The sequence below is a fragment of the Dermacentor variabilis genome, unplaced genomic scaffold, assembly GCF_050947875.1.
Source record: "Dermacentor variabilis isolate Ectoservices unplaced genomic scaffold, ASM5094787v1 scaffold_12, whole genome shotgun sequence".
Classification (NCBI taxonomy): Eukaryota; Metazoa; Arthropoda; class Arachnida; order Ixodida; family Ixodidae; genus Dermacentor; species Dermacentor variabilis.
The window spans coordinates 29,149,295-29,164,066 of NW_027460280.1; the positions used below are offsets into that span (position 1 = coordinate 29,149,295).

The window sequence follows — 14,772 nt, forward strand, 5'->3', positions numbered from 1 at the left end:
GGGCAGGCATACAGAGCTGCCCTGGAATGCAAGCTAGTCGAGCTTGCGGAGAAAAAAATATAATAAAGGTAAGAAGGCGAAGGTTGGCCACACACACACATGCGGCACGCTCGTCGTACGGCTGAGAGACCTTCCGCGCCTTCGTAAATGCCGCACCTTTCACTCGAAGGGCTCGTGTAATATGTGAGTCATGGCACGTCGATGGGCCACGCTCGTTTTCATCGCTACCTGGGTTATTGTAGCTGGCTTGTGCACAACCGGCTATATCTTTGTAGAATACTACAGGACAGTATGCAACAACATACATTCGTACAGAACACGGTATTTTTCAACGTGGCCATAGGTGAACTCTGTTGGCGGCTTATATTCTTTGAGGTTCATTATTGCTTTATATTGGGCTGTGGCACTCACTAACAGGAATTAAGTATGTAACACACGGGACTAAATCATTTGAAAGCGCAAATTTAATTGTAATATATGTATGATTGTTTACCTACGTGTGTTCCTAACAGTAAAATACGTCGGTGGCGGAACTTGCCAGGTTTTTTTTTTTTGTTTTACTTTAGGCGATTTATAGTCAAACGATAGCACACAGATGTAAAACCATTGGATTTGCCTCTGTAGTAATCCTTATATGAAACTCTGAGCGAGACAATGCTGTGGGCGAACATGCGTTCGCTGACCTTGTTTGTGCGATGCGAACGCAGTAGATTGGAATGATGGGCCTGTTTATGCCTGCCACCTTTTCATACAAAGACCGGAAAAAGCAGTGGATCACTGACATCTCGCGTTTGTTTTCGGTCGGCAGATAGGCGGTAACCTTTGCGGCCGTTCCCTTGCGCGTCACCAGAACCAACTGCTTCCTCAGAGGCATGCTGATTGTGGGCAGCCCAGCAGCGTGCCCGACAAGTTGTCGTCGAGGAGGAGAGCCCCCCCACACGGGAGAGCATCTTCTGTAAAAGGCAGCTGTCGGCCCCATCCGGACGACCGGCAGTGGCCCCCGCCGGTGGTACCACAGGGGCGCTTCCGGCGGCGGCGGCGCGCGTGGTGAATAGGCGCTCGTCCGGAGCGCCGCCTCCGGACCTCCTCGCCTCGGAGTCGCTGGTGGTGGCTGCTGCCGCCGGCTGGTTCAGTGCTCCTGCTCGGGCCGAGCGGCGTGCTGCTGCCTTGCCGCCGAACGGATAGACTGCGGATAGATCGGGGTCACGTCGTCGCTCTCGCTTTTCCCGTGCGCGTCTTCGAGCGCGGGTGTCGTCGTCCAGCAGGCGCGCCCACGCGCCTCCTCGGCCACCCCGACGACCGTCGCCGTGTTTTTCCCCGCCGTGGCGCGATGCAGCGTCCGCGCAAACCGAGCCTCTTCGACGCGCCCATCTGGAAGAGCCTGCCCTACTCGCTCTGGGCGGCGCTCCTCGACGACGTTGACGAAGACTCCAGCGATGATGATTCCGAGTCCTCACTCTTCTCGTCCAGGGTTTCCTCGGAGGGTTGCCTCTCGGACACCGAAAGTGAGTCCTTGCAGAGTGTGGGTGGATCTGTGCAGCAGCCGCTTTGTGCCTCACGTGTGTTGTCCGCAGCTTTTGGGTAGCGATTGTACGGCTGACGCGCACGCCTGGGAGAAATAATGTTTTGGCTCGAGACGCTAAACGCGGGACTGCCTCTGACTCTTCTGGACTGTTGGTACCCTAAGAGTGACGAAACCTCTTGGGTCCTTCTGTCAAGAAGGGATCAGGCGTCCTTGATTGTCCGGTAAAATGTTGCGCGTGTAGCACCACGGTTGCTGCAAAGAAATATAGAATCTGGTGAGCTGCTGAGGGCTAACCATGACGATTAATAGCATGAAAAAGGAAAAGAGGCATAAAACACGGTCATTTAAAAGGTGTTGCATGCGCTGCGGGGGGCTTTTGATGGACAGGATAACTACTACACCGGTCTGCCGTGCCTTTATAGGGCATGTCTGCGCGTGAGCATCGTGTATAACAAGGAAAGCGGTTTTGCCTGACACGTTTTTTGCCATGTTCATCTGATGCTGCCATGGCTTTCACTTGACTCGTAATATTCTAACAGCGCGAAACACCTGAGAAAGAAAGTAGACCTCTTATTTGTAACTATATCCTATCCGCCTTCGCCCCCTCGCCCTTGTTTTCATTTCTTTGTTCCATGTAGACGCAGCCAGTCGAGAGAGAACCTTGTAATTTTCTCGGCGGCGAGTCACTTCGCGGCCAGCCTCGGAAGCGATGGCGAAGCCGAAAACTTCAAGAAGTGCTTTCACGACGCGCAAAACCGGATCCATGCGTAGCGGCGTCTCTCCGGCAGTCGGCCGATAGCTGCGTCCCAGGGAAGCTCGGTCGAGTTTCAATGCACTCGCTTCGCGGTGTGGGGATGATGAGCTGTCACTTGGATGAGTCAACGCACAAATTCCTCGTTTTCGTGTAGCACTGCCGTCGGGCTCGACGCTTCAGGTGAGGGAGCAGGCCCTGTCGCATCTTGCGTCGACGGATTGCTTGCTGCTTAGCTTGTCAGCGGAAACACCGCTATGTGGCCACTGCGAATGTGGCGCGGATTTGCGCGGCAGCCCTGTAGCGGGCATAATCTTTTAATGTTTCGAGCTCCCCCTTACACTGTGTGTTTACATTCTCAGCCGCATTAGAAAGGGAAATAGAAAGCCCCGCTCTCGCTGTTTGACTGAGGTTGAGTTTTTCAATTATCCTCTTTCTTTTTTCATGTTCAGTGTCCTTTGTGTCCCAGTGTATTTAAACTCGTTGGCAATTATGCCTTAAAGTAGCTATCGTGTACAGCCTTCGGCATATGTCTCATCGCCTGTAAAGTGAACCAACGGGACGTGCAACGTGCCACTCGTGTCTAACGAGTCAAACCAGTGCAGATACACAGGAGAAAGCTGAACTTGATGGTACGTTCAAGATTTCCTGTATATATTAAAGGATAATCTCGTTTCATTGATATCCAATACTCCTGTGCAATCATATGGGATTGTCGGGCATTAAAGGTGTTCTCTCACTCGGGAGTTGTTGGATGTGCGATGGTGCACGTGATCCGGCCACGTCACACGCCGCGTGGTGTCTCGCGTTCTCGAGAACCCTTGAGCGTGAGATAAGAGGTCCGAAAAAAGGAACGGAAGTGGCTGCCCTCCTGCGAGCAAGCCGCGCATCGAACCCTCGTAGCGGAATGCGCCCGTTCTGCCCCGGCGCGCACGCACACTGGCCGCATGATCGCTCCTCCGACGCCCAGCGATGACGGGGCGCTCTTGGGCCGCGCCGTCGGGCAGCCTGCGGGGGCAGCGAGTTGGATCGCTCTCCTTTGTGGCTGCTTCCGCTGTGGAAGCTTCGGCGACGTCGGTGCCGACCAGATCGCCGCAGCGTTTTTTTTTTTTCTTTTCTTTTTTTTTTTTTTGGAGAACGCCAGGATTGGGGGACTGGCTGTGGCCGGTTGTTGGGCGCTCACTCCTCCGTCTTCAGTCTTATAGCTGCCTTACGTCAGTACTGCGCAAAGCGAAACGTGCTGCTCGTTAACATTTTTTTTTGTTGTTATTCTCTCGTTGCACTGCAGTGTTGTACGTCCAAACCAGATTGGACTGGTAGGACCACTCGCATCTCCTTCTGCCAAGTGTTTTAGAATTGGTGAAGCTTTCAGTTTAGCCTTTTGACAACCAAGATAATCTACATGATAACGTTGTTAAAATTTCGGCACCCGGATGAAATAAGCGAAATGCCTGGAGAAGTTTGTTTTTGTTTATTTAAGTGGGTGTATCCCCACTACCAGACTGATTCCTTTCTGTGCACACTGGCGAAGATAACTGAGTGATTACCCGAAAGCCGCCATGTCCAGTTCATAGGTGTAACCTCGCAGGAACCTTGGATCACTAAATTAGCAGTCGCAGATCAAATAATGGTGAAGCCGGGTATACGATCACAAATCTGCCGTATCAAGTATATATATGTACGTAATAACTCGTCCAAAAGTTTCATTATTATGCATCGTGGGGCATTCTACTACTGATTCCTCACCCTATAAAACCGGAGATGAAAATTGGTTTCGATTAAATTCTGAAAAGAGCCGTCTTGTTTGGGGTTCATAGAAAGGGCATGCAATACCTACATGCGCATGGCGTTTGTGTTCGTTACAGTGTATGCAGTGAGGATCTTGTGGTGTAAGAAGTGATAATTCGTTGTGTGGCTTTTTTCTTTCTCAATTTTTTTTGATTAAAAGCGTGGCGGCTGCGTGCTCGCAAGGTTGTTTGTGTTAATTGGAGATTTTCAACAGCTTATTACTAGGTTGAACAACGAGACACGCTGCTTCTAAAACAGATATACACACTGTTCCCATAGCTAAAATTCTCTGCGACTTAAGGTGGTTCGTGATTGCGGGTGCCCTGTGCACAGTCGTCGTCTCTGTGGTGGAAACGATTTCGGACGGCATCTGGCTGCGCCGGTATTGTTTACTGTCAGTGCCAGGAATTTGGTCATCGGAGTTCGAGCACTGTGTTTGCGTTGTTTTGATACGAGCGGTAACATCGCTCGGCTGTTGCCTCTGCCGAGATAACTGGCAGGGGCTCTGCGTGGCCGAGAATTCCTGTTCGGTTCCTCAAACGTACGCCTGTCTATGTTTGAAGTTCTGCAGTTGATGGAAGCTCGATATTGGTTCTTATGCCAGATTTGTTTTCTCGTGATGTGTGTCCGCAAATATATATATAAATTTTTTCTTGAGGCGCATTGTTGAGAGCTTCGACTATTGTTCGTTGAAAAATTGTGGAGACACGTACGCAAATATTGAAGTTGTTTATTTAGGTACTTTGTTTATTCTTGTAGAGCGTCATCTTTGAGCATGTGAATGCTCAGAACATACGTATCATCAGTACAAACTGACACGCAAACAGACAATAAATTATCATTACCCCTGTTGCGCGTAATTACATGGAAGTGCGACATTTACTCTTTCTGTAGCCAGTTTCTAAGCATGGAGTAATCCCAAGTGTATATATACGCTTTGGGGCCTGAATTTATTAAGCGACCGTTACAAATTGAGGTGATCTTGGAAATGGAACAACGCATATTTGACTAGTTTCGGAATTGTTTGAGCTTGAATTTGCTATGATTCTTTAACTACGTGTTTGTGCTTGAAATGTGTTCGGACGCCAGACGCTCCCCGAACGCGTCAGTGCGAGTTATCAGGAGTTATTTTCTGTGACGATCGCTTTTACCGGGTCTTCAGTCTGCACTGAAGAACCGCGTCCAGATGGTAATCTTCCACCACTCCCCAGCTATCGCATCGGGCAGCCGCAGTCGTGTTTTTTCCCTTGGTCGTGGTAACGACCGCCAAAGATATGCGCCCCCCTGGAGGCCTGCAGGACGCGCAGCAAACTTCCTTGACATGCGCCGTTTTCGCTTGTATGACAAGGACACGTGACACATCCATGCGAAATAGCGGTTTCGTCGCCTTCTCCAATAGCAGCTTCTTTCGTAATTAATCTGTTACGACCGAGCTGCCGGAACCGAATGGATGCCTTTGTTCTTGTATGACCTTCAGACACGCTGTCGCTTGCTTCATAGCATTCAACAGCCGTTGGGGTGTACTCTCTTCTCGGCCAACCAACAGTGACAAACACCTATTCATGTATTGTGTAGTAGCCGTCCTGCTTTCCCCGTGCAAATCAGTGCGCCTGACGTGCGCGTGGCGCGGCTATGTAGATTACTCACTGTCAAAGCGTCCAGTTTGCATGAATCTGCATTGCTTGCCTTGCGTAGAAGGGAATCGAATAGTGAACACGCTGCAGCCCCATTTTTCGCGCTGTTCGATTCCCGTCTAAACCAAAACAGCCCGGTTCGGTGCATCCCTGCTAACCATTTGCCTCTGTCACCCATCTTCTTGTAGTGGCTAATTGCGTTAGTGATGCAGTCAGGCGCTTGTCGTGTAACGCAGCTTCAAAACTCGGCGCTCGGGTGCGAAAGGCAGCGTAATGTGCGTTTATTTTTTACTTGTTCGGGTGTCACTTCATACCGATCGTGCTGCACGGAGTTCCCACAGCTCTTGCCCCGTCTGCGTGCCCCGGCAGAATGGATGCGCGGAACGCTGCAGCAGCGCCATCGGCAGGAACGCGCGCGCGTTCGCCGGGTGTTATCCGCGCGTGCGTGCCCTACTACTCTGGTGTAACGCGGCCCCCACGGCGGCAGCTCTGAATGTGCCCAAATGTGGCACAGCTGCGCGCGTGTGTGGACCATCGTCATTCTTTCTCGCTTTGCCTGCGCCTTTTGTGCGCGGCGAAGAAGAAGGCCGCGTGTGCGTGTCCGGCTGGCGCGTCCCTCGTCCGGCGGTGGTCTGGGAACGAGCTGCCCTTCCGCGCGCACAGATGTGAGCAAGATGGGCGCTCCTGCCTGTCGCTGAGATAACGAGCCTCTGGCTTCGCCCTTTGCAGCAGGAGAGCGCCCCCCCCCCCCCCCGTTTGCGCACGGTGCCGCTCACCACGCGTACTACATCCAGTTTTTGCGTCGATGTGCTGCGCGGCCTCAAAGGCTGTTCGCGGAAGGTCGCGTCACACCAGTGGTGCGCCGAAGCGAGACCTAGAATATTTCGCCCCTTCGTGTGCTTCACTGATCTGAAAAACGTCCGCTGTGTCGCTTTACGAAAAATTTTGGGCGCTGGCCGACTTTGCACAGACGCCGGCTGCGCTTTGACGACGCTGCCATTCGTTGTTCGTGCGCGTCTCCGCGCTTGTGGCGTCTCTGCGCCTCGCCATGGTCAACGCCGGTATACAGGGTAGTGGTCTCTCTGGCGTTGGCGAACCTTATGCGCTATCGCTCTCTCTGTGTTATTAGTCGCAGCCCGCTGGCGGTATTCCAAGCTCCGTGCCCTGTATCCAAGCTCGCGCGCAGTCTTTAACTGCCGGTGGGAAGTTTCCACGAGACGCTTTTAGTAAACGAGTTCTCTCAAATTCCATTCCGCATCGACGCCAGCGGCGTTGCCGAATTTTTTTCTGAATAAAAGCGCCATCGGAGCTTGCTCTTCTGCATGCTCGCAATTTATCGACAACCCAACGAGAGCTCTGCGGTGCACTTAATGCTTTAGCAACTATTATATCACATCTCGCACGCGCCGCGGTGACCGTCGGTGTAGCTTCTTACTTCCACGTCGTGTGTTCGATTTCCAAACGCGCATCACTTTTCTGCGCACAGTGCCGCGCTGTTTCTTTCTCTGGAAAGTTATGCGCCGCCGGACTGACCGCAGTGTATACAGGAGGGGGCTGTGGGCCACTCTGGCACGGTGCCACGCGTGTCGGGGTTCGATTCCCGGCGCTTATTTTTGGCACCGTGCTGGAGGAGCCCCCGGCGTGTCTGGCCGGTCCGTGGTGAGGCAAGCGACGGGAACGAGGCCGTGCGCGCGCGGGGGTCAGGGTTCTTTCTGCGCCCCGGTCTATTACGGGCCCTCTAGGCACGCGGCCGCTTTCAGCTCTCCGGATGTTGTCCCTTTGGCTCGTTGAAAAACGCCACCTTTTGCCCGATTAAAAGAGTCCGACTCGGAATAGCTGCTGCATAGTGGTCGCAGTGTGTGGCTCCAGCCCGCGCTCGCAGTAGGGCCTCAAAGGAGTGCAGCATCGCTGCTCCCGGCTGCAATTCTTTTTTTTTCCTTTTTGAAAATTCGAGGTACTTTCTCTACATGTATTTTTTCGAAAACAGCTAGTTGTGCTCTTTTCCTTTTCAGTGGCTATCTTGGGGAAATCAAAGCTCTCTCTCTCGCGCTCTGTCTGTGTGTTATTGGCGACTATATACACCAAACGTTACTGTTCTTGGTGCAATTTTTGCAGTATTTACAGCTGTACAGCGCCTTTCGTTTACTTCCACCGTATTAAGAAAAGATCGACTTTGGCAGATTGCGAAATCTACCTTTCTAGAGTGTTTAATTGCTGAGGCGGTGATTGCTTGCGCGAATAAATGAATTAGTGGAGCTTTGTTAATGAGCTATGTACAACGCTTCGATTTGTCCTGCAAATCATGTCCGTGTCTTCAAGTAATCCACCTGGAGAGGTGCGGAAGTTGCTTCAAGTAAAAAAAAAAATGCGAAAGACATGGTTGTATGCTATACCCGCTGTTTATTTTTATCGGTGTAAAATTACTGTAATAGTACAGTAACGAAGTTGAGGCGGTGTCTTGTCATGAGACGCGGGTAAAAGCGTCGTAGGCATACCGGTCATCGTCTTAAAAAGGCAGCCAACGAGATAGTGCACTATTGACTGTATGCAATAAGGCGGCTCGGCGTTTTCCGGGCAGGCCGCGTGATCATCCGTCCAAGCAGTGTCTCCATGTTATACAGCGCGTGTGGATTGGAGGCCACGTTGTCGCTCGTGACCCGGAGCGAGGCCGTGGATGCCAGGGCGTCTCCCTGCCTTTCGCCCAGCGACATGTCTGGGCATCCTGTCACACTCTTTCTTCATTCGCCTCGCTTCGTTCCGCTTCGTGCACCCTCCCTGTTTTCTTGGCGTTTGGGGATTTCGCCAGCGGTGACGTTCCTCCGCGCTGTACGCTTGTGTGCCCAACTTCGTGCCCGCTGTTCAAAACCTTCTGCGGCTCCCCATTCCACCAGGTCGAGACGAGGTTCATTTTTTTTTTTATTTTGTATTGAACACGGCGAAGGCCTTTTCGCGAAGGCACTTCGTTTGCGGGCGATGCGGGGAACGGTGGGAGGGGGGTGCATCGCTGAGCGCTTTAAAATTTCCGCTATTTATGCGGCGTTTCTTGTTTTGCCTTGGTGGATTTCTTTGCGCCGTGGTGTCCTCACTTATATTGCAGCTGGCATGACACGCTCATTTAGTAACGGGAAGAGCAGCCCTGTGAAATCTTTGGCGGGGGAATATAAGCGATGTAGCCGTTGTAATTACAGGACGGCTTATATTCCATTACCGCACTGATCCAAAGTTTCGATGATGTAGTTTGTCGCTGCTCACGTCTTCACCTAGCCTGCACCGTCTCATTCGTGATTGCTTTATATGCGACGTGTATAGCCTTACTGAGTCTCCGGCGTTTTATCTGTGTTGACAGGACTTTGACGATATTGTTGTGCGCCATTCTTTTCGCTGATGGTGTTGGATTTTATTCGCCCTCTCGTGTCCTTACCACAGCGCACGGATTGTGAATTCATACAGTTGGCCGGGGCCGGCTTGGTGGCAATTCGTTCATGTTGCAGTATGCTGCAGCTGCCGCGACGCATTTTGAAACGGCACAAAGTATTGGCTCGCTCCGCTGTGACCTGCAGAGTCGCTTCGGCTTCGAGGTGGCGAAAGCGTGCGAGATTCGGAAGGGGCACCGTTCCTTTCTTGATGATGACGTCATGGCGAGTGTGGCTCGGCTGCGTGCGTGAAGGCGGCGCGTAGTTGACGGTCGGCAATTGTTTTCGCATTTTTGACCGGCTGTTTCCTTCTGGCAACGCCACAATTGTCGTATAGTACGCATCAGTGCAGCTTTCGTGCGAGACAACTCTCGCGTCACCACTCTAACCATATTGCCGGTGTCCCAGAGCCCTCGAAGCGCCGGCCCGGCTAGCGCTCCGAAACGACCGCATGGCGTATTTCGCAATGCCCCCGAGAGCGATGGGATCACGTCCTCCGCGATGGACACCCCGAGGTTCGCCGGGCCTTGATTCGAAGAGCCCGCGAAGTCGTCGGAGTCGTCTGGGGCCCTGGACTAAGAGCATCGCCCTCAATCTGTTTTGTAACCATAAATGTGCTTGTCATCATTATCGCAACGCCCTCCCGAATTGTTTGATGGTCATCTTTTATGGTGATTCATACGCCGCGGGTATCTTTGTATTTATCTGCGTTTGACGTCACTGATGTGCATGACAATGATGTGTATGTTGTGTATGGCTTTTACGCCTCAGTTTACGAGCACTGCTAATATAAATTGCGGCCTGGACCTCGTGGTTCTTGACAAAGAATAATTTCAAAATATATTGATATATAGCTATAGATCTGCAAATCTCGGGGAGCGTCCTTTGCCCTGCATCGCACAAAGTATACGTCCCGGCGCTGATGAAATCGGCAGTTGTATGCCGCTTCCCAGCGCTTATAGAAGCCCAGAAATGTGTTTTACAAATGCGAGTTTATAGATAGGCTTTGCATGCGCGCATTATTACCGGACCGATGGGGTCGTGTTGTCTCGCAGAGCGACCGCTGCGTTGCTCCGTGTGTCCCCTTCATGCCGTTTCTGACGCGTACTCGTAGCTGCTATTCAGTGTGAACGCTCTGCTGGAGAGTTCGATGCCGTAATGGACCGCCTACCAAGCTCCAGTGCGAAATCAGCCATTAAATCACTTGTAAACAACAGCAATAATTTGTAAACAATGTCTTACATGCCCCCCCCCTCCCCCCCCCGACGCGGCGTGCAAGACAGCCACAGCAGCAACAGCAGTGAAGTCGGAACGAAGAGGCAAAGGAAGCTTCGCTTTAAAACCGACGCTGGGGGACACATTGGCTGGGCTCACTCACTCCTGGACGCTCCTGGCTTGACACCTTGGCAGACTTCGCTTCGACCCTCGGAAATTTTGCGATTGTCGTAGAAATACGTGTACGAAAGGAAGTGCGCTACTCATGTCACTCGGTGCGAGAATAGCCGCGCGTAGCTATCTATAGTACACTGCAGCACTGCAAAGGGATGAGACGCCGTGAACTCAACCGTAAGCGAAGGGATAGCCTCTGAATTTGGCGCATCGTAGGCGCCAAGATCGGAAGTAGTGGCGTCTGTTTGAGCATCCAATGTCAAATTTGAACTGCGCGCCATGGTGACGCCCAGTAGGCGGAGCGTTGTGTGCACCATCCCGCTCCACCGTAACCTTATTCGCGCTGCAAGGTATTGAAGAAGGAGCGGCAACACCACGAAGGGGATCTTTGATTGCCTATAAGTCCGCTTCTCCTGAACTAATTGGAAGTACTTTTTGCTGCAAATTATTTCTGAAATGGTCTGTTTTAACGTCAAGTGTATTTCTAGACTTGGATAAAAAGTGGTGCAGGACGCCTTAATACAGCTTAGCTTAATATTCCTCCCTAGTGCTAAGGGTGTGAGTCGTTTCACAGTGCAGACGGGACGCCATTCTCTCAACGAAAAGCTAGGTCGTCGCAATTGCAAGAACTCGCTGGGTGCGTTAGTTTTGCTTCGTTCGCTAAATGAGGTCAGGCAAGGAGAGGAGAAAACAGCCACTGACACCAAAGCCTTGCTGGCTATGCAAATACATTTTGTCGCGCGGGATATACATAGGCTTCGTTCTCGTTGGAGAGTCGCCGAACTCGATGCTGGTCAGATGCGGCGCAAAACGTTTTTGCGCCGCAGGACACTGTTCAGTGCATCGCACCAGTGCTCCCGATTGTACAATCTAAACATTGTAACATTTTAAGTGTGCTCGTGTGTTTTCATATTTGTTAGCTAACCGGTACTTTTTGGTCCTAAATATGTGCTCTTAATGTAATTCGTCTTTGATGGTTCTCATATGAGGCTTTTAAAGTACTTTGAGGCCTGAAGTTTACGTAAATCGGTGTAAAATTTACAGGAGCTAACAGTATGTAACTTCAGCGCCAGGTGTCACGAGCTGGGGTACAATGACGCTGGCACTGAAGCATATAATTGCCCCTGCCAATTTTAATGGAATCGGGGCTGTTCCTTAACGATCGAAAAATAACCTATTAAGCCCGGACCCTTGCCGGTACCTACAGTAAGGAACGCTTTACCTCTGAAAATGTAATTGCCGTGTTTATAGTGCATCGTACGTTAGCTAGCGATGTTATAAACATGTTTCCAACATGTTGGAAACGATAGGTTCAGCGCTCGACCTATCGTTTCTTACTTTTCTTCCGATGTCTTTATTTTCCTGTTAGCGCAACAATGTATTCATGTTGTAAGTGCTCTACGCAAGTCTGTACGAGTTATTTCTTTACGAAGGGTAAGTGCAGGCGCATTGGCCTCGACACATATACTTGAAAAGACGGGTCTCGCGCTGGCGCACTTTACGAAGTCATGTGTCGGAGAGTGAACGACGGCAGCGCGTTGGAAGCATTGCGGTATAGTTTCCTACTTTGTCCTTGTGTTCATTTTCTCTCATTCTGTGACTTGGGCTTTCACCCAAAGCACGCTGCACGGATGAGCCTCTGTAATGCTGCATAGATCCGCCCATTTGCTTTCGCGGCTGGCGCTCTGGCTTCGAAATATACCACGCTGCCACCTCCTGTGAACTTGAGCGAAAGGCTTTCAGGAAGTGTGGCTCGCGCGCAAGTCGCCGCTCAGCTCGCTGAAAGGCTTGCGTGGTCTTTCTCACGGTGAATTGCACGTGTATACGCTCAGCACAACTTCCAACGCGAACAAGTCGTAAACGACTCGCGTTTCCAAGTTCGCCTGCGTTTGTAATCGTTGCTTATCTGAAACGTACGTCTTGGACTAAACCATGATTAGAAACCGGCCACGGAGAGTGTGCATAGCACTCCCATGTAATTACACGTAACAAGTGTTCTGATCAGGTTTCTTTCTTGTTCGAGTCTCAGTTTATGCTGATGGCGCTCGGGATTCTTGCCAGAGCAGGCGACATCGGATCTTCGTTGACAGATAAAGTGCATGCGTATTGGTGTCAATGACATGCGTGTGCCCAGTCAGCAGGTCTGATGGAAAATAGGTGTCGACTCGTTCGATAAGTATAAATTGTTTTTTTTTTCTTCTGCAATTTGGTATTAACCCGAGGGCTCTCGCGAGGGAGAACTCGTCTAGCTTGCGAAGCCGTTATCTCGCGGCATTCGGGTCACTGCGCGTGTCATGAAGAAAGACTAAAATGTTCGCCGATCTACTTAGGTGGGTACAGATACCAGGCGAGGTCGAAAAGCATGCCGAACCTTGCTTTGATGCTCGAGTGGTAAAGCGACATCCGACAGTTTCATTATAGTGGTCAGGAAAGCCGCGAATGGTGGGCGTTACGGTTCATTTGAGCACGAATTCCTGATGAAACGTGTGCATATAATAATCGTGCAAAGATGACACGGGGAAGAAAAGCCGGAAAGAAATACGCAGGCCACAAAGGATGCATTCTTTCCTGCGTGGAAATTAACTCTGCCTGTTCCTTCGGTTCCGACTGGTAGAGCCACTTTCCTCGGAAGGGCTTGACCGAGCCACGGGAAACGAGACTGCAGGCGCTCCGCCGCACGCGAGGAAACCGCCGGAAAAGCGCGACTGTCGTCGATGCGCTCCCAGCGTTTCCTCGCGGCGCGTCTGCTGTCGGTTCGGCCGGTTCTGTGGGCGGCCGTCTTGGGCGTGTGCATAATGAAGTCGCCCAGTCGGCTGCGCGTGCGCTCGCGCGCGGAGCAGCCTTTTGTCTCGATTCTATTTTCTGCCCCTCTATTTCGGGAAGGCCCCGGGGGGACCTGCGCCCCAGCGGCGCACTGGGTAAAAGGTAATTGCACGCCAGCGGCTGTCTCCGCTGCGCCCCGCTGGAGAAGGAACACCGCGTAAAGTTGCCCTGCGTCGCCGTCCTCGGATATTGTGCAGATCTGGTTAAAACACTTTGGCGGGCTAGTTGGCGGGCTAGTCCTCGTTCAGTCGCGCTTACACACACTGTCGTGCAGATCTGGAGCGGTCGGTGTACTATGTCGAGTGTCTGCAATGCGCGCCTGCGAGGAATGCTTGCTTACTTGCTTGCTGACAACTTTGAACTTCCTTGACGAAAAGTGTGGCGACGTCACAGGTGGCTCAATGTTTGCATTGCGCAGAATTCGAATACGAAAGGTAAGCAGAACCGCTGAATCGATTAAGAGCGCCTCATGGGTCCCACACCCAATAATCCGCTGGAGTACACCTACTCTTCTTGCAAGCGCAAGAAGAGTAGACGCCGATGACTCTCTTCTTCGCAGTTGCGGACACCGAGCGAAAAAGTGACGGTTGCGTCTCGCATTGCTGACATGCTCCGATGGGCGTCGTTCTTTCCCGCGCGCGTTTATATGCGTAATTGCTATGCTTACCCAACGAGAAAAACCGTCCGTCCCGTAAGACGATCACTTTTAAGATAGCGCCCGCAGCAGCGAGCGAATTCACCTTCGTGCTGCCTCTCGCTTCAACACCCACGAAGCGGCGAGAACACAGCCCTCGTGGAGCTCTCAGCACACGCTGCACTCTGCCCCGTTCGCACATTGCTTTCGAGATATGGGCGCGCGCGTCTCTCATCAACGCGAAATAAGCGACAGGAATACAGCTCTCCAAGCTACCGGCAGTGGGCACTCTCTGTCGGCATCGCAGATCGTTGTCTAGATATACATACATACGGTCCGCGCGGCCGTGCGCAGCCGCCGCCGGAGTACGTTTGGTCGCGGCTCATAACGGTTCGACACGGATGGATAAGGCGCTAAAGAGCGGTAACGGCTTAGAACGATCGGAACGGCGTCAGCGCGCCTGGCGCCGCCACCTGCAGTAACTTGCTTGCGTCATCAATGCACTGTGCGCCGCCGTCCTCACCAGGTCTTGTCGCAGCAGCGCTGTCGTTTGTACTGTTCGGGTAAAGTTCCTCAACACTGATAACGACACCGGGCTGCTTGGAGATGAGCAAGTGGCACAATGCTTACGCGTGCTTAGGCAACTCCCGGAGGAGTTTCTGCGTGAATTTTGTTCTTCCTTATTTGTCTGCACTCTGCGCCAACTAATGTTCCTGCGTATGCTTCTGTTGTGATTCTGTAGGAGCCTTAGCGTTAGCAGAGAGGGCAAGGTATATATGTACGCATGGTAGCGAAGCTCCAATAGAAACGCATAC

At 51.8% G+C, this 14,772-nt stretch overlaps 1 protein-coding gene across 4 annotated transcripts in view; it reads left to right on the plus strand.

The window, feature by feature from the left end:
* Positions 1–992: 992 nt before the first annotated feature.
* The window catches only part of DIP2 (disco-interacting protein 2), a 199,222-nt gene continuing 185,442 nt past the window's right edge, over positions 993–14,772 (plus strand). For 2 of the 4 annotated variants that reach the window (XM_075677224.1, XM_075677227.1), the window contains exon 1: positions 996–1,505. In XM_075677224.1, coding sequence (XP_075533339.1) covers positions 1,331–1,505 — 175 coding nt within the window. In that variant the 5' untranslated portion in view covers positions 996–1,330. Of the gene's footprint in view, positions 1,506–14,772 lie in introns of all 4 variants that reach the window. The other 2 variants (XM_075677225.1, XM_075677226.1) reach the window with 2 other exon arrangements.